We start from the raw sequence: 20,075 nt of genomic DNA on the forward strand, positions 1-20,075 counted from the left end.
TTACACTAATATAAAAACAGTATTTATTAAAAGTATATATTTTCTTTTGACAAATATATTAAATGTGTATTAAAAATTATAATTTTAATTACTTGGAAGTTGACTTGTGCCGATATCCTTTTCAATGGAGAGTTTTTATTTTTGATTTATTAACATATCTTTTTAACACTTCTAAATATACCCAACACCATATTATAATATTTTTGAAATTAATACTCTTTTGGTTTAAATATAAATTAAAATAAATAAATAATAATTAACATATTTAATCTAAATTTTAAATTAAATATATTAAATTTTGTATTCTACTTTTACTTCTATATTTAATATTGAAGTAATTCTATTATAAGAGAAATATTAACAAATGGTATTGAGTGTTGCATAAGTTTTAAGCAGCTACAGATCCATTATTGAGACTCAAACAAATACCAACAAGATTTCAATCTGAATGAAATGATCCATCTCTATTACATTTTATATCATTAGGTAGTGGCTTCCATATCTCCTCTCTGAACTTGTATATACCCATTCTTCCAAAGTAATAAGGCTCCAAGCTACAATAGCAAAAGAATTTTCTTTCTTGAACATTCTTCAAAAATTTCCCCGTTTCTTTCAGAACAAAAGTTATAATATTAAGTTTCACATCATAATATCAAATATCAAACGGTTTATCATAATATAAAATATTAAATGGTTTATGATCAGGCAAATTTAATTGAAGACATAGAAAAAATGTAGTAAGGATTTTGAATAAATAAAAGGTAACATAACTTATAAAAAGTAAATAATCAAAATTTGCCACATTTAATTTTTAAATCAGAATAAAGATAAACATGAGATTTTATTTTAACCAACTAATTTAAGTAAATATTCATAATTAATATTTCATATTATATATTTTGAATTAAATTGAATTTTTTTAAACAGTTTTTTACTATAAATTTTAAGTATTAAATATATATATGACCACATAATTAACTATACATGAATTATTATGATTAAGAAAAAAAAAGTCATGTGATATTTTAAATTATCATATGTTACTTAAATAATTTTTAATTATAATCATTTATCTATAGTTATATGGTCAAAATTTAACTATATCATTATAAAATTTCTCTAATATATATATATATATATATATAATAAAAATGATTATTGTATAGCAATATTTAAAAATATATTGATCATATCAATTTGATAAAAAAAAAAAAAAATTCTCCCCAGAATCAATTTGTTAAAGTAAAATCAACTATGTAATCATCTTAATTATCAAAAATAATAATATAAATAATATATCGAATTAAATTAGACATCATTCAAATCACATTCATTAAAATATTTAATAATTTTTAAATATTAATCTATTATAAATCAATTACATTAAAACAAACCATTTAAATAATTAATCTATGATAGTGAAGCATCTATCATTGGTAATATCATCCTACGCTACCTTAGATATTTGCCATATTGTGAGTAGACTTTGAAGACCATTGAGAAATAATGAATTGAAAGAAGTGTTTAAACAAGAACAGTATTGACATATCCTATTACTATTGTTATTCCAATCCGAGTTTGGATATAAAAAAGAAGAACGAGGAATAGTGGTACGGATTTAAAATAATAAATGCGAAGTAATAAATTTTGGGCACAGCTAGGTGAGCATTATTTATAAGAGAGGAAAGAAACAAAAATGAAAATGGTAATCTCAGCTAATCAGAAAGAATTGTTCCAAAAGATGACAGAAAAATGCAGAGTTGTGGGGTGGGGGGGTATGGCATTAAGATCGAATAAGGCAAAGGCAAAAGGAATTATTTATGGATTTGAAGAGAATAGAAGAACTCTTTCTCTCTCTCTCTTCATCTTCCTCTGTTTATGTGTCAGCATTGTAATGATGGAATTGGCAGAAGATAGGGAATGCTTGAAATTCCTGCACAAATGGAATGATGGATTATGAAACCGTCCAAAACTGCATTAAATTTAAGACACTGTTCTCTTCTCATAGGCTGCATGAAATCAATTTTTTCATTCTTACTTTCTTCTATTTTGTAGTGCCCACAATCACTCACTATCACTAATTTCTTTTACTTTATTTCCATTTTAAGTAAATAAATATATAAATACTTTCACTTTTAATTTATCAAAATTTTATAAATTTATTTATTTATCACAAAAGATAATTATATATATGATCATTTTTATATTCTCTTATACAGTTGAAATTCGTTCACTACAATTTTATGTTCATTTAAATTTAATAATTCAATATTAAAGATGAGTTTTATTAATTAAAATTTTTTATTGAATAAATAAACTATAAATTTATATAAAATTTTAAATCTGTTTGAAATTTTATTAAATAATTTAAAAAAATATAAACAAATATCGATAGTTAGATTACATGACTATTACAAATTTAAAATTTATATAAAATTTTGTGTATTTAATTATTAATATATTATTTTAATAATTATCAATCTAATTAAATTTATCGTTTATATTAAATTATTAAACAGAGTAAATCATTACAGAGTTATTTCTATTTTATAAATAAATATATAAATACTTTTACCATATTTATTTAAGAATATAATTTTAAAAATATATTTAAATATAATATAGGTTTTTTAATTACTTTTTTAAGTTTGTAATTTTTTTCTAAAAAAATAAATTATTATTATTATTATTATTATTATTATTATTATTATTATTAATCATCATTTGTACAATTATTCATTAAGATATTTGAATTATGTAATTTTATTCCATACTGTACTTCACACACTTTCGGGATCACTGTGTTGATGACTTGATTGGCTTATATTGAGTTCGTTATATTTTAAATTTGATTTTTTAATTTAATTTTTTTTTAAAAATAAATAATTAATTATAACCTATTATCGTCGAAGTTGTGATTTAACAAAAAAGTTAAGTTTAGATTATTTTTAAAAATTATTTATTTAAATATGTTATATTCAGAATTATAAAAAATCTATTAAGTCTAACATATCAACTTATATATATTTTATTATTTATTATTATATTAATAATATTATTTATTATTTTAAATTTTATCAATTAATCAAATTATTTCATATTCAGTTAGTATATGTTTGATTTAAATTTTTTTAAAATAATTTTATTATAAAATTATTTTTTATTTAATATATATAAATTAATATTAATATGAAAAAAAATGTAATATAATATAATTAGAATATTTAAATTTTAATATAAATAAGACATCTAAATAAACTTATCATATACCATAAATCAGATTTAAATGTAAAATATTAACTATAGAGCCGACTATGTGTAACTGAGTAAGTCGAAATTGAATGATAAAAAGTAGTTTGTTTATTAACAGAAAAAGAAAAGTATAATTGATTATTGAAGTGGACAAAAACTGTGTGTTGAGGGGAAAAACAACAGAGTGGATAGTGGGGGCGGCGTCGAGGGCGCCGGTACATTAGGCGTGACCAGGCAAACGGTGACGTGCCTCGAAATATGTGCCTCGAAACCATTTTCACTTTTTATTTCTCTGTTTTGGAGAATAACCTAAACAAATAGCTATGATATTTTAGTAGTAGAGAACCAAATACTGTAGCAGTATAACCATCACCCTTTGCAAATTAGGATTCAACTACACTTTTTTCTAGTTAACTCATTTATCAACCACGGCTTCTTCTTCTTTTTATTTATAAATTCATTCTCTTTCAAAATAGGTGAAACTAATGGACAAATGAATTATTTTCATCTTTTATATAACAACTTATATTAATATTTAAAAATCATCCAACTTTATAGTCAATATATCTTTTATAACTATTTCTTTTGTAATAAGATTTAAATACAATTATATTTAAAAAATTTATATCTGAATAAAATTTAAAATTAAATATATTAATTTTTGAAATTTTTTTTGGATTATATATTATTTTATAGTAGTATAAGTTAAATAAGACTATTATTTTAAATGAAATGATATGATTTTTTATTTGTAAAAAACAAAGTAGTATAAATTAACATTATCTTTATTAGAGTTGTACAAAATAACTAATTTTTCAACTAAACTACGTATATATCCATAATTAGTTTTGAAATATTTAGACTATGATTTTTAACTAATTTATATACTTTAAATATACTTATCTATTTTCTTAACTGATTGTTAATTTAGATATATATATATATATATATATATATATATATATATATATATATAATTATAATTATAATTTTTTTCAACATAATTTTTCTTTTTCTTTTTGGAAAATTATTTTTAGATACAAATTTATAAAACAAAAAATTGATTTTTTTTCAAACTATTTTTGATAAAAAAGAGAATTTCGATTTTTTTCGAACAAATTTTTTATAAAAAAAAATCTGTTTGTTTTAGAGAAAAAGATTTTGAAATTTTTTCCAATATTTATTTTATAAAAGAAATTAATTTTTTTTTGTATTTTTTCCAAAAAAAGTAAAATCTTCAAAAAATATTGATCGTTAAACTGATTATGGACATAACCGATTTCATAATTAGTTTTGTAAAACCAACTGTGTTAAATCATTTTTATATAAATGAGGGTTGGTTCCATAAACAACTCTAATTTTTACGATAGATCAATGTTAATTTGATTCAAATAAAGAAAAATAAGTGTATTTTTCAAAAATAAATCCGTTCACTTGACATCAATTAAATTACTTTCTCAATCATAAACTTATGTTTTATAAGAATATCGTTGATGTATGTTTATATTTCATATGACTTTTAAAACTCCCATTCATAGTGTATCATCCATCAAAATGTCAACTTAAAACTCTAAATAATGATTCATTATATTTAACGATGATTCCTTTTGTTTTATAAAATTATGTTAAAGAATGCATTTTATTTTTCGACTTTGAATTCTTGAACACTTTAAGTGTGTAAAATCGGATAAAGAGAATTTTAAGAACTAAAAACTTAAAAAAAATATATTAAAAATAAAATACAAATAAATTGCTGAGTAAAATAGTTTTTGATTCATGTCATTTAAAATGATAATTAGAGTAGTATTTATAAACTAAATTTTAATGTATAACCGATATCACCCATGATAGTCCCCAACTATCATGTACTAACTACTCTATCATTTCCACATTTTTGTTGCTCGTGTACATTTTACTCTCTTCCCTCAAAAATAGTTTCCGAAAAATAATAATCTCATATTTATTTTATCTCTTACCTTTTTAATTCAAATATATATATATATATATATATATATATATTATGAAATTTGTTTTAGAATACCAAATTATTAGCCAACATTATTGTTGAATTTTATTTAATATATAATCGTTAAATAAATCTATTATGAATGATAAAGAGTTTACTCTATTACCCTTGCTTGTCTCAAAGCCAGATTTGACTCACTCTAAACTTAGTTATTTCCAGTTTTTGATTAATTAACAACTTAAAATATTTGTAGACACATAAACATTTTTTTTTTGTATATAAAAAAAATATTTCTTACAAAGAAAATGCAAATTTTTGTTCTAAAACCGATGATACCAATTTCCTGTTTGTCTTGATGGTTACCAAGTGCTCTAAATATACCAAACCTTTGTAACTTTTCAGATATAGTACTATATTTCATTTGCTTTTAAAAGATAGTGTACAGTTTTTCAAACCACATCTTGGACTTTCTCCATTTCTCTAAGTAGTTACCTTGTTAATTTTTACCTATTCATGCACCCTATCAATTGAGGCGATTTATATGTATATTTTAGGACTCAATGCTAAGCCACGCACGTGTTGTTCTTAATTACCATACCACATTGTATATAATAATAAATATACGCCCAAAATGAGGTTTGACATTCTTTGGCATACCATAATATTGTCAAAAAGTAGATGGTGAATCCATATCTACAAAACAAACCCCATGTTCTTTCTTATTCTTTCCACACACATTTTGCTTCATTCAAGGTCGATCCACACCTAATAATAAATCAATCTCCTTCACAAAATCTCTAAAAGCAACACTTAAATCAAGGCATGGTATATATTTTTCCACATGTCATGGCATCATAAAGTATTGTTCAATATTAAATTATGGCTAATTAATCATTCGAAGGATGTCTCAAGGCTGTTCATGTTAGGCATTAGGCAAAGATTTTGACCTCAAATTTATTTGCCTACTAGTTTTGACAAAGTGCGAAATTAAATAAATATTTAAAGAGATAATTAGCCACAGTTACAAAAGACAAACAAACGTCAAATTTAGATTGTATTATTGAAGCTGGAAAAAGACGTTTGTCTGCTTCTATTGTACTCATTTACATATGGATAACTCCCTTATAAAAATAACAAAGTTATTCATACAGTATTTTATATTAATTTTTGGTTTAATTGATAAAAAATTATTTTTTTGTCAAATTGATTATTTAAATCTAAAATAAAAAATATTTTAATAGTCTTTCATTCAAAGTTCATGTGATCTATATTAGATATCGTTGTGTTAAATTTAGTGTTTAGTCGATTATCCGTATGATTAATTGTTTGTTTCATTGATTCGTTTGATCAACTCCGAAGATAATAGGTAGGTTAACTTGCAATTCATTCTTTATCAAGTAATTATGCTGAAAAATTATGTTTTTCAGTTGAGAATTTCAAGATTAATCTAGAAAACGTTTAGTACATAGAAGGTTAAATTATTATACAAGATTGTATAAAATAAAGTAAAACTATAAAAATAAAATATGTAAAGATTAATATAACTCTGTGTGTTGAATTAATATATATATTATCTTTAAAGTAAATACTTATAAACTTAAAATAACTAAGAATTCTACATGGACATATTTGTCACAATCCCAATAACTAACATATTACATCATATAAAATTATGACCTACAACACTAATGTAGATAACTATCTTAATATAAACATGAGTGACACAATCAAGAAATCTAATAGATCTTAGATATATTTTAATAACATCTTAAAATTTGTATTAAATCTAACTTAATTTTAATATCTAAATTATAATACAAAGAATGGATACTTCTCATTTATAAATTATAACACATTTTCCAAACCATATCATATGCATTCTTATCACATTTTCTAAAATATATCATATCCAATGTTTTTATTTTATTTTTTTTATACGAAAATGTTAGTGATTGTTATATCATATTCAATGTTACCCAAAATTTAATTTGATTGGTACCATACCCAACTTTCTATAATTCATCTAATGATATGTAATTTTTACGTATATTTCATTATTTTAAATTAAATTTTAAATTTGAATTTATATTTGTCTTTAGAGCAGCTTATTAACCAAATTCCAAAGTTACCCAAAAATTTAGCATTATTATATTCGAAGCTTCTGTGCGGTCAGTTACGTGCATGAGATAACGGGAGAGGAGCACGGATTAAAAAAAAAACCTTTTACCATAAAAAAATCCCACCTAATTCCCTATTTTAAGGGATTAAATAAAGACCGGGTTGATGAAAATGGGACCTATCCCTTTTAATCATCACATATTCCATGGAATGGAATGGAATTGGTGTTGCTAGTTACTTTTCCCAATAAAGAAGTTTTCATTGACTTCCATGTGCATGCATGCATTTTCAAAAGATTTTGATAAATAATAACCAAATATACTCTTAATTGAAATTTTTAAAATGTCCAAAAAAACAAACAAACAATCCCCCTAATACAGCCAAAACTGCTTACATCTGAAACTCAAGAGAAATATTTTTACAATAATTCCAAATATTTTAAAACCCATTTCATTAAAATAGTGTGACACAATTGATAAATAACTAATTCATTTAAACGTGTGGTTATAAGTTAAAATTCTTACTCATGTAGTCATGTACATGAAATATCACTTATTAGGAGAAGTCGATCGACCCCTAAAAAAATCTTCATACCTTGATGTATTAGTCTCTCTATTGCGGCCAAAAAATAAGAAAATAAAAGTCAAAGTGGTAGGTAACCTTCTCCAATCATTCTTCATTCCCTCTACAAGTCCGAAGAAATACTATAATTCTTCCATTGGGTTCTTTAATTTCATTTACGTGTTTGGGTTCCATTTATATATCCATTGAATCTGGCTAGCTATCTTACACGAACAAATAATATAATCCTACTTTGTTTTAAATAATCAAAGCATCATCAACACATCCAAATTATTTTTTTAATAATTTTAATCTCTACTCAAAATTTCCAGTACTTCAACCAAAGTGATAGAAACAAGCATCCGAATTATGTATATTATGTTGACGTTCCAAGGCAAGATTTGCCTTGAATTTGTGAAGCCATAACTTCTAGAGTTGAACTAAACACATTTTCATCGTGAATCTCTATATTTCCTAACATACATGTAAATTTTCAGTTTCTTACATTCCATTTTTTGGGATAAATGTGTCATAAATAAGTGGTTTCTTCACCCTTTTCCAATACTCTTTAGATTAGTTAATCTAACATTTTAATCGGTGACTTTTGAGAATATGAAAAATGGAAGAAGAGACTACCTGGATTTACCTGGAAAATGGGCCAAGCCCAAGCCAGTAGGCTAAAAAAACAAGTTGCGATGAACCACCAACCAAAGTTAAACAAAATGGATTAACGCCTCTAAAAAGAGAAAAATAAAGTACACCTAGGCAAGTTGTTGGCTAAAGCTCTAGTTGGTGAATATAAGCTATAAGCTAGTTATAGCTTATTACAGATAAACAATTTAATTAAAATTGAAATGTTTGGAAACACTATATGTTACATACATAAAATAATCTGTTTATGATATAAAATAATTTTTTCATATGTGAAATAAATTTATTTATCAAACACCCCTCCTTTAATAAAATAAACTTATAAGCCAGCTAATTTCTTTTCATTGCAAAACAAACACCTCCTTTTTAAAGTTTTTTGCCTAAAAAGTTTTTCATAGTTTCTCTCTTAGCTTTTACGGAGCTTGGTAGTATGGCTTTTGTTAAAAATTAGGAAATCTCACTTCAAATTTGGATTTTCTATCTTCCCGTGTTTTTGTGAGGCAATAAAAATCAATTGACAATATCAGTAGAGTCGTGCTACTAACAAATGTTGGCATTGGCACAACTGCACATCATCACTTCACACCAGTCTCAATTTAAAGATTTAATGCTCCACTTAATTTATTTCTTACCATTATTAAGCACTGGAACAAACTATTGGGAAAATTTATATGCGTATCACAAAGCTGTAGAAGATTAAATAGTTCAAAAACCTCATTCAAACGCCAGATTAAATAGTTTGATCAGTATGATTTCTAAAATCAGATCCAGAACCTATAACCAAGTATTATAAATTGTCAACAACTTGGTGATTAAGGGAAGGGAACAGATGCATATGAAGCAACCAGTTAGTGATTCCCTTTATGAAATTTTATTTCTTGAAGTAGAAACATGGTTTCACCACAGGGCAAATAGCAAGAAATAGAGTATAATCAATCTATAGAAGTCTCAGGACAAACATTCGAAGGAAACTTTGATACCATACAGTAGGAAACAGGAAAGAACATCCCATGCAAGCAAAGGTTCCTGTCAAAAGTTGAACTGAGTCAAATATAACATGAATCAGAAAGCAATTAGGAACTGCAAGAACTCAAAGCACTAAGAAGAACAAGATAACACACATAAACCTTAGGTGATACCGGGTCTATAAAGTGAGACCTTGTGGCTTTTGCCAACTGTTGGACTTGCTTAGTTAGAATTTTAAAAGAAAAAGATTCCTTTCTTATCGCTTAGAGTGCAGATAGAGGATATAATTATAACTATTATATATCATTTAAGTTTCCCATTTAAATTTCACCAACCTGCAGAAATACAAGTGACAAACAAATTTACATTTTCTGCAGTATAAAGTCACCTATTCATAGCACTATCTTGTGGCAACTTAGTTCTGTTTTTAAAAAATAAACAGAGAAGGAGGCAAGACTGTTTTATTTCTGCTACCACATGCAGCCATTACAATTAAAGTCTACTACATGAGCATGAGGCTATACAGCCTCTTCTTGCATCACAAAAATAATAGTCAAAACTAAAAGCTAACCTCCCAAAAAAACATACTCCCCCAAATCCTAATTGTAAGGGGAAAAATGGAGATATTTTGTATTTTGTCTCTTCTATAAGAAAAAAGTGTGACTTTTATGACTTTTTTATCCTCTTTTAAGATGATTGTCTTTTTTATATTAGTGTAATTAATGTCTCATGTGGATCTCATGTTTATTCCTCAAAGGTTTATTCCTCAAAGCAATGGCAGGTTTATTCCTCGAAGCCAGCATCGATTTGGATCTCATGTGGCTGCAGCACTATTGCTCGAAATCAAGCCAAATCATCACTACTTGCATTGCAACAATCGATTTCAAAGATAGTACCATTCATAAAGCAGGGCCTTTACATTACTTTTCAGCCATGAAACTGACTATAATTATATTAACCAAAACCAAGCGATGTGAACCTAAAATATATTGACAGAGATACCTGAGTGATAGAGAGGATTAACATTACCCAAAAGCAGTGGTTTGCCAGTGAGGGATGGATGCCCCTATCCCCAATTTGCATTCTGCTCAAGCTATGTTAGGAATCTGATGATGAAGGGGAAAAGCTAACAAGGAAGCTTGAGAGCTAGGAGAAAGAGAAAATATCTCAAATGGGACCATAATACCAAATATAATCAATGAGATACAGTAACAATCTATCTGTGTAGGAGCCGAGAGAATCATGGATCAGGAGGCAGAGTCATCATAGTTCACCAGGCCGGAGTAATTTTCAGACTCCCAAGTGTACATACAATGGAAACCAAACCTTGAAGTCTAGGCTTGAAAGATAAAAGCTGCTGTTTTTGAGTATGTCAAACTCCTTAGGAGCAGGTACATTGTAGCCATGAGTAGAAGCAGCAGTGGCAGAACTGACAACTTGACGGAAAGATATATAGAGGAAGGTCCAAAACTCCAGATCCTCAACCATCTTTGGAACAGAAAACGCCAATAGAAAAGATAAGTGAGCTCTGGTATCTAGGCTCTCGAAGCAGTGGATCATTGAAGAATCGTGGACAGGTCAAGATGGTTCTGCCACGGCAGCAGAAGCCATTGATGATGCGGTGAAAGGTAGGTATTACTGCTTGATACCATATTAGTGATCGGAGGATGAAGGGTAAAGGGGAACACAGAAGCTTGAGAGTTTGGAGAAAGGAATAAAATCAAAATGAATTCATATTATCAAAGATGATAAATATGATCATTGAGATACACGAATGCTCCATTTATCGAGTCTATAGAACTTATCAGCCCTAAACCTACAAACTGATTTATAGTTACAAACAAACTCAATTACATTACCACACAACTATATACGTCTCACAAATGGTGATGAAACAAAAAATTAAAACAAATTGAGCATTACGAGCCAAGGGAAGATGCACAAATCTAACATTAATAAATAGTTCAGAAAAATTATCTACTTCTCACAATATGTCCCATAGCTAATTAAGCAAAACCCTAATTGCTGAAGACAGTCAGGCGAAAATGCACAAATCTAACATTTAGTAACTATTTATTCATCATTCATTCAGTAAAGAACATCAATAACCTAACACCAGCGCCTAATTACTCATAAACGAGATCTCAAAATCAATAACCTAAAATTCAATTCGAATCAACCGAGAAAAACAAGAAAATGCAAAATACAATCATCTACGAAATGAATTGAATTGAAATGAGAAAGGAGCTTACAAAAGAAATAGGAATCATGCATTGGCAGGTTTAGGAATGAGAGGAATAGTTCCCTGTGAGAGAGGTTGTTTGGAAGTAGCTTTTTCCTGTTCGCGGATCTTTTGCATCTGAAGCATTCTCTCCATGACGAGTTCGTATTCGCACTTTTCGTAAGAGTGGCGTTCGTTCTCGCACTTCCATGGAAGATAGAATTCAGCTTGTCTGCACTTGTTGAGAGGGATGAGCAAGTGCGCACACTGATCCCTGTAAGCTAACGGAACCCTAGCTTCCACCATTTCCTCCTGTGTTGCTATCATCTTCTTCGATGATCCTTCAACTTCCATCCTTGATTCACAATTTCAACTCTACGAACTGAATTGTTGATTCTGATTCTTCAATTGCTTTGCAGCAAAATTGCAATGAATGTTAGCCGCAGGGTTATTGTTATTCTTCTTCTTCTTCTTGCACCCCGCTTCACTTTAATAATCAGATTATATAATTTCCTCTTCTTTAAAACGTTTTATATTTTTTATTTTATTGTATATTTCTTTAAAAACAAATATTAACAATATAATAAGTAGGTTAAAATATACTATTTTTTTTTCATTTTAATGTTTTAGGTTTTGTTTATTCCAATAATTAAAATTACAACCATGGGAATATACTCTTAGGAATATTATTATGAATAATTTTATTTGTATCAATGTACTTTTTTTAATTTTTATTATACGTTGTTTATTTAAAATATCTATCAATTTTGTTAATAATTATTCTCCATTAAAATTTTTGATTGACTATTTTTAGTAAAATCTCCTTTATCAATTATATATATATATATATATATATATATATATATATATATATATATATATATTTTCATTTACAAGACTGAAAACATGAGACTTTTGTTTAAGAGATTTGAGTTTAATTCAATATAAATAATGTAATGTTGGTTTCTGTTTTAATATGTCAAAAGGTTTGAAAATAAAAGATTTTGTGTTTGAACCCTCAAATTTTTGTTAATAATCACACTCACCAAATGATAAAATTAGAAGAATATTTGGTTGACTATTTTTTAGTAGAATTTCTTTTTCATTTACAAGACTAAAAAATGAGACTTTTGTTTAAAAGATTCGAGTTTAATTCAATTGAAATAATGTAATGGTGGTTTCTGTTTTAATATGCCAAAAAGTTAAGGATTGTGTTTAAAGCCTCAAATTTCTGATAATAATCACACTCACTAAATGATAAAATTGGAAGAGTTTACACACAAAACTCAAAATGAACAATATATAAAAAATGTGACTTTAGATAAGAACATAGACACACCAAGTAGAGAACTAAACTACATGTCCTTTAACTCTTTCATTTTTTCCTCATTAAATAGCTAAATTTGACGATACAAAAGGCGAGAAATATATGGATAAGACAATTTTGAGAATAAAAAGTCCATAAACACAATTTTGGAGAATTTGAAATAGATATGAGTATGAGATTTTCAACCTCACATTTATGAAATTTCGAATCCATTAAACAAAAAATTGGGAGAATGTACAAAAATAAACCCCAAATTCAACGATGAAGAAAATTTCTGAAATTTAAAAATCGATGCACTATATTTTTGTTTTTAGAATATAGAAACTAAAATTACGAATTAATATAATAATAGAGGACCAAAAGAACATTTAAGTCTCAAATAAATTTATCATTTTTCCCTTATGATATGATCCTCATCTTCATCACTCCACCACTGTAAGATGAGTGAATCTTCAGTGGAGTGATCCTCATCTTCATCCCCCCACCACTATAACCATGTTCTTCACCTTTGTCTTCCACACAAAAATTATCAAAACTTTCAATGTATTGTGGTGTAACTTCCTTGAACTGGCGAGTCTTTCCTTCGGAATTGGTGTAGATAAGAGGACAGTGACAATTATGAATCCTAGTATATAGTTTGATTTAAAGACAGTTATACATTGTCATGTTGCTGAGCTTAAAGATAATTTTTTTTTCCCCATCAAATGGGATTGATATTTTATTGAATAAACCTTTAATTTGTTATCTAAACTATCACTTTCTCTATCTTATTTGCTCCATAAACTATAAAAATATAATAAATAGTCAAAAAACTATTCTCAATCCATAAAAAAACTAAATCTATCTGGATGCCAGCAATTCTTGAAAGTCAATTTCTATTAAGAAAATTTCAATCTTATTTGACAAACAATTTTATAAATGGACAATGATCCATCCATAAATGTACTTTGTGTACATATGCACTTGGGGAAGTCCAATCAATCAGGCAATAGATGTATTTCACTCTTGTCTGTATTGCTTCTTCCCCCGTCACTGTTAGTGAATAACAAAGTATTATGTCATTTTTGTACAACTAAAGCTAATAGATCTAATTTGTTCTAAAAGGTCACCCAAAATGCCTGCACAGATGAGAATATATTTTTGTTATTTATAAAAAAACTATATAAATGTGTGATGAGAGAAAAGAAAATGACACTGTCACTAACCTTCCAGATTGCATCCAACTCATATAGTGATACTTGGTAAAATTCCCTTCACTTACAAGTTACAGCATCCCTGTTTACATTTCGTTGTTAATACTCCATTGACTAACACTGTCATCAAACTATAATGATTCAGAGAGCCATGCTGTCCTTGGCAGCAGGGTTCGATGCATGTGAATTAAGGTATTGATCTGAATGGAATATGCCCCAGATATATGGATAAATCGGACTATTTAGCACCCCCTGACATAGGGAAAAACCATTTGAATGTTGTATACTATACATAGAACATACCTATGACAATGAACATACGATTGGCATGTCTTGTTCTGTGATTCTGTAAACCAACTGGAAGTGGCAACAATATCCAAATCCAACTACTCATAAAGATGATCGGAGAGTAAGTGGTTGTGGCAGGACTAAGGGACGTACAATCATAAATAACTTGCATTGAAACTGTCTTGGGTGAAACTGCAAACATGGCATTAACAACCGAGAAACTTATAAGATGACGAATGTGTGAGAGAAGCAACAGTAGTAGGCACTTCTCCCTCTGAAGGAAATGCCTTAACCCATTTTGGATAGAATTTTCATGTTTGTGGCTACTGTTGTTAACCTGACATCGCATTCTATAAGAACACGTTCAATTCACATATTGCTAACCTCAACTAAGCTGTGAGCAGGTAGTTTTCTTAATCCCACCTCATTTACCATATCTCTGACCCTCTCTGCATCTCTCCACCTTCCTACAGCAGCATAAAGCTTTGCTAACAGCACATAATTTCCAGTGTTTTCAGGTTCAAGCTCAAAAGTCCACCTAGCAGCTATCTCTCCCAGTTCAACATTCTCATGTATCACACAAGCGCCAAGTAGTGCCCCCCATACAGCATGGTTGTGAGTAATAGGCATTGTTCTAATAAGATTGTAAGCATCATTCAGTCGACCAGCACGGCCAAGAAGATCAACTATGCATGTATAATGATCAACACGAGGAATAACTTGGTGCTTTTTAAGCATAAAATGGAACAGAGACAAACCATCATCAACCAAACCTGCATGGCTGCAAGCATGCAGAACAGAGGTGAAAGTCACTTCATTTGGTTTCTCTCCAGATTGGACCATCTGATTGAAAAGTGAGACAGCCATTTCACCGTGCCCGTGCTTTCCATAAGCAGAAATTATTGCACTCCAAATAATAATATCCTTGTCTTTGGGAGGAATTATATCAAAAATCTGGTGAGCGTATCCTAAACTTCCACACTTTGAGTATATATCAACTAGCATACTAACTACTTCAAGTTTGCAAAGAAATCCCAATCTTACAAGGTAACAATGCATGTTCATCGCCTGTTTGAGGTCGGCAAGAATAGCATATGCAGGAAGAAGACTATTAAGGGTTGCACTGTCAGGTCGTACATTTTCCACTAACATTTGTTTGAAGAGTTGAATTGCGTTTCTCGCAAGCCTATTATGTACGAACCCTGATAGTACTGCATTCCACGGGGCCGCTCTCTTCTTAGAGGTTTTCATAAAAACTTTATAACTGAGGTTGCCATCATTGCATTTGGCATACATATCAATTAAAGCAGTTTCCACAACAACCTCAGACTCAAGGTTTTGCCTTATTGCCCATGCGTGTAGGCACTTTCCTTGTTTCAAAGAAACCAAATCACCACAGGCCGATAGCAGAGAAGCTACACTAACCAAATTCGGTTTCACTCCTTCTGATTGCATCATTCTACACAACATCAAAGCACTTCTTGAATCACCATTCACAACATATCCATTAATCAAAGTTGTCCAAGTGACCACATCCTTCTCATTCATCCCATTCAACAACAACCGTGCTTCCTTCATCTGACCACACTTAACATACATGTCCAACAATGCATTCTTCACTACGACATTCCCCCAAAACCCCTTCTCCAAAGCCAATTTATGAACCTCTCTCCCAAGCTCCACATTCTTCAAAATCCCACAAGCCTGCAAAACTGAAACTACAGTTGCACAATCAGGTTCCACACCCTCATCCATCATTCTACGATAAACCCTCAACGCCTCCTCCGCACAGTTATTCCGAAAGTAGCCATTAATCAAAGTATTCCAAGACACCACAGTGTGTTCTTGCATTGAGTCAAAAACTAACAATGCAGCTTCTTTCTCACCAGCAACCATATACATTGCCAACAAAGAGTTCTGAACAAATGTGTCCAAATCAAAACCAGTCTTTAGAGTCTGCCCATGAACTCCAACACCCATATTTATTCCGAAAGTAGCCATTAATCAAAGTATTCCAAGACACCACAGTGTGTTCTTGCATTGAGTCAAAAACTAACAATGCAGCTTCTTTCTCACCAGCAACCATATACATTGCCAACAAAGAGTTCTGAACAAATGTGTCCAAATCAAAACCAGTCTTTAGAGTCTGCCCATGAACTCCAACACCCATATCAATGAATAACAAGCCACTACAAGCCTTGATAACAATTGGGTAAGTGAAGTTGTCGGGAAGAGACTGACCCGAACGGAGCATTTCAACAAACATGTTCAGGGCATCATGGGGGCGACCCATTTGAACATACATCCTTATCATGGTGTTCCAGGAGAACAAACTTCGTTTGGGCAATTTATCAAACATGTGGGAGGCGTAAGAAACATGGTGGCATTGGGCGTAGGTTGTGGCGAGCTTGGAGCAGAGTTGGGACGAAGAGAGTGTGCCACAGGTGATGATTAAGGCATGGAGCTTTTTAGTTTCTAAAAGAGAATTCGAATCTGAATATTTTCGCAAGAGAGATTCACATTGTGATGCCGAAATACTAAAAAATCTACCTTTGTTCATAGCCACGTTCATTCATCAGTTGAGTTTCACTATCAGTCAACACAGACTCCGAATTCTGTATACACAAGTATTCCCTCCCTCTCTCTATCGGAAATTAATTTTCTAGGTTTCAAACTCAACTTAAATTTATTAAAACTATCCATCATGTCAAACATTTTAAGCTTAAACGTAGCTTTATATTTTAACTAATTCGTAATTTAGCCTATATTTTTTTAATTTTATAATTTTTAGTCTTTTTATTTTAATTGAATTTTAATTTTAGTTCTTTTAATTTTAATTTCATAATTTTAGTTATTTTATTTTAATTAATTCATAATTTTGGTTCTTCTATTTTTTAAAATTGAGGCGTTTTATAAATCTAATAGATCACATATTTTATTTAATAAAATATAATGGATTACATTTAAAAAAATATATAATTTTATAAAAATATTTTATATTTATTTAAAACATAATTTTTATTATAACAAGTTATTTAAAATATAGTTTTTAATTATTTTAAAAATGATTAATTTCAAAAATAGTTTTATTTATTATTTTCAAAAAATTGATTTCAAAATTGATTATTTTAAAAACTGTTTTTAGAAGAATTTTTAATTATTATTTTTACTACTAATATTTTTATCATATTTAAACAGAACGTAAATAAAAATTTATTTTTTATATAAAACATAATTTTACTAAAAATAAGATATTTTCTTCAGAAGAAAAATCATTTTTTTTAAATAAAGAATAGAACATAATTTTTTTTCATTATTTTAAAAAACAAATCATAAATTATAAATTATTAAAAATTAACCACCGCCATATTTAAATTAATAATTAAAAATTCTTGATTCTTTTAAAATAATAAAAAAAAATTAAGTCCTGTTTTTTATTTAAAAAATATGTTTTTTTCTTAAAAAATCATCTTATTTTTAGCTAAATTCTGTTTTATGGTAAAAATAAATTTTTATTTACATTATGTTTTCATTTAAATATGATAAAAATATTAGTAGTAAAAAAATAATTAAAAATTCTTCTAAAAACAGTTTTTAAAATAATAAATTTTGAAATCAGTTTAAAAGATATAATAAATAAAACTATTTTTAGAGTTAATTAGTTTTATAATAATTAAAAACCATTTTTTAAATAAATATCTAATATTTTTATAAAATTATATATTTTTTTAAATGTAATCCATTATATTTTATTAAATAAAATATGTGATACATTAGATTTATAAAATGCCTCAATTTTAAGAAATAGAGGGACCAAAATTGAGAATTAATTAAAATAGAGGGACCAAAATTGAGAATTAATTAAAATAGGGGGACCAAAATTGCGAAATTAAAAATAGAGAAACCAAAATTGTGAATCAATTAAAATAAGAGGATCAAAACTTCATTTAAGTTAATATTTAATTATATTCTTTAATATTTTAAATTAAATAAATGGAATATTTAGAATAATAAAATTAAATGAGTTAACTTTTATTTATGATGATGATCAAAATTTTAAAAATATTTTGTTTATAATAATAATAATAAGAGAGATTATGTAACCCATATTTTTAGGACCCATATTCAACCCTTTATGAAATATCAATAAAACATTCTATAAAAAATATCAATAAAGCATTTTATATAATGTAAAAATAATTATAACCGTTAAATTATTAAAAATATTTAATTTTTACTATAATTATCTCTAAAATTATGTTTATAAATAGCTGCCATATGTTAATAGTGTAAACTTTTTTTTATACAGATAATACATAACAATTAAACTATAATTTAAAACAAGTTAGTTATTGTGCAAATTTTTCTACAATCATCTAATTAAATTTTACCACTACCTTGTTTGTTAAGATTTTAAGAAAATTACATAATAAAGTTGTATTACGTTAAAATTTTACTTGATAAAGAAATAGTCAAATCTAATTGCATGACTGGAAAAACGTTTGACAAAAATTAATACATAATTTTGTTAAATAAATTAGAAAAATTATTTATGAATATACAAACACGGTAATGATATATGTAGAAAGAATTATTTATGGATATATAAACACCCTAATGATATATGGAGAAAGAAAAAAATAAAGAGTGATGTAAGAAATTGAGTATGTTGTTGATGTGACGGGAAGAGAAAGATAAAAAAAAAGTGTTAAATGAATATAAAAAATACTTAATGCACAGATATAATTGTTGAAAAAAATTAATACATAGTCATTAAAATCTAAAAAATGACATATTATTAATCCATAGTGTGGTTGCATGACTACACAACCATATTCATGTTAAGTTCATACATATGTTATCGCATTTTACAAGGACCTTAGTGTTTTTTTTTCTTCTCATTCCACTCATCATTATAACAATAATGATTTTTTTTTACAAGAATTATAATAATGCTGTTTGAATGCTACATTTTTTCTATATTGACAATAAGTTTATGACATAGAATTTCAAGGGGTTTTATGAGTAAATATTGAGAAAGAATGGCAAACTCAATACTCTTTTTGCTTGAATAAAATATGGTGAAGAAAACAGATGTGATGCTGAAGAAGAGATCATCGTTTGTGAAGTTAGACTGTTATCCAAAAGTGTAGCAGCTACCTGGGGTTCTTTCTATATGAACCAGCGAAATAACTATAATAAGAACTACTCTTGGAATAAGTGAATCCATACCTCTCCTCCGGACTGAGACAAATTATCCTTCATCAAGGATTCAAGGCTAGGAGGCTCACTTACCACATTCTTCTTCTACCATGAAATTAATGCTAATCTGAGCTAATAACATTACTCCTCCAACTATCCCTACAGCTTAATACACTATAATCTTTAAATCTTCTTTCTTGACTCACCTAAAATTCCTTACTAAATGTTTTTTCCCTCATCAACACTGCACTTTCTCCTTCGTTATTATTTTTTCTGGGATTCTTTTGTTTATCATTGTCATCATATCATTACTGTTTTTTTAATTCTTTA

The 20,075-nt window shown here is 27.8% G+C and overlaps 2 protein-coding genes across 3 annotated transcripts; both read right to left on the reverse strand.

Annotated features, from left to right (window-relative positions):
• Positions 1-9,249: 9,249 nt before the first annotated feature.
• On the reverse strand, positions 9,250-12,231 carry LOC101496530 (NADH dehydrogenase [ubiquinone] 1 beta subcomplex subunit 7). 2 transcript variants are annotated; one of them, XM_004497116.4, is made up of 2 exons: positions 11,767-12,231; positions 9,250-9,574 (listed from the first exon to the last, which is right to left on the reverse strand). In XM_004497116.4, the coding sequence occupies exon 1, from the start codon at positions 12,087-12,089 to the stop codon at positions 11,781-11,783; it is 309 nt and encodes a 102-aa protein (XP_004497173.1). In that variant the 5' UTR covers positions 12,090-12,231; the 3' UTR covers positions 9,250-9,574; positions 11,767-11,780. The 2 variants fall into 2 exon arrangements, with proteins under 2 accessions (XP_004497173.1, XP_073223779.1); XM_073367678.1 differs by having other exon boundaries at positions 9,385-9,589.
• A 1,149-nt stretch (positions 12,232-13,380) lies between these two features.
• LOC101511326 (pentatricopeptide repeat-containing protein At5g39350) lies at positions 13,381-17,232 on the reverse strand. The gene is made up of 3 exons (XM_027333164.2): positions 16,627-17,232; positions 14,268-16,460; positions 13,381-14,180 (listed from the first exon to the last, which is right to left on the reverse strand). The coding sequence occupies exons 1-2, from the start codon at positions 17,113-17,115 to the stop codon at positions 14,913-14,915; spliced, it is 2,037 nt and encodes a 678-aa protein (XP_027188965.1). The 5' UTR covers positions 17,116-17,232; the 3' UTR covers positions 13,381-14,180; positions 14,268-14,912.
• Positions 17,233-20,075: the final 2,843 nt, after the last annotated feature.

Source organism: Cicer arietinum, chromosome 4, assembly GCF_000331145.2.
Source record: "Cicer arietinum cultivar CDC Frontier isolate Library 1 chromosome 4, Cicar.CDCFrontier_v2.0, whole genome shotgun sequence".
Lineage (NCBI taxonomy): Eukaryota > Viridiplantae > Streptophyta > Magnoliopsida > Fabales > Fabaceae > Cicer > Cicer arietinum.

Coding starts and splice junctions, on each gene's coding strand:
- LOC101496530 (XM_004497116.4), bottom strand. CDS start 12,089: ATGGAAGTTGAAGGATCATCGAAGAAGATGATAGCAACACAGGAGGAA.
- LOC101511326 (XM_027333164.2), bottom strand. CDS start 17,115: ATGAACGTGGCTATGAACAAAGGTAGATTTTTTAGTATTTCGGCATCA. Junction 16,461..16,626: donor CTTTGTTGGCAATGTATATG/GTTGCTGGTGAG, acceptor ACATTTGTTCAG/AACTCTTTGTTGGCAATGTA.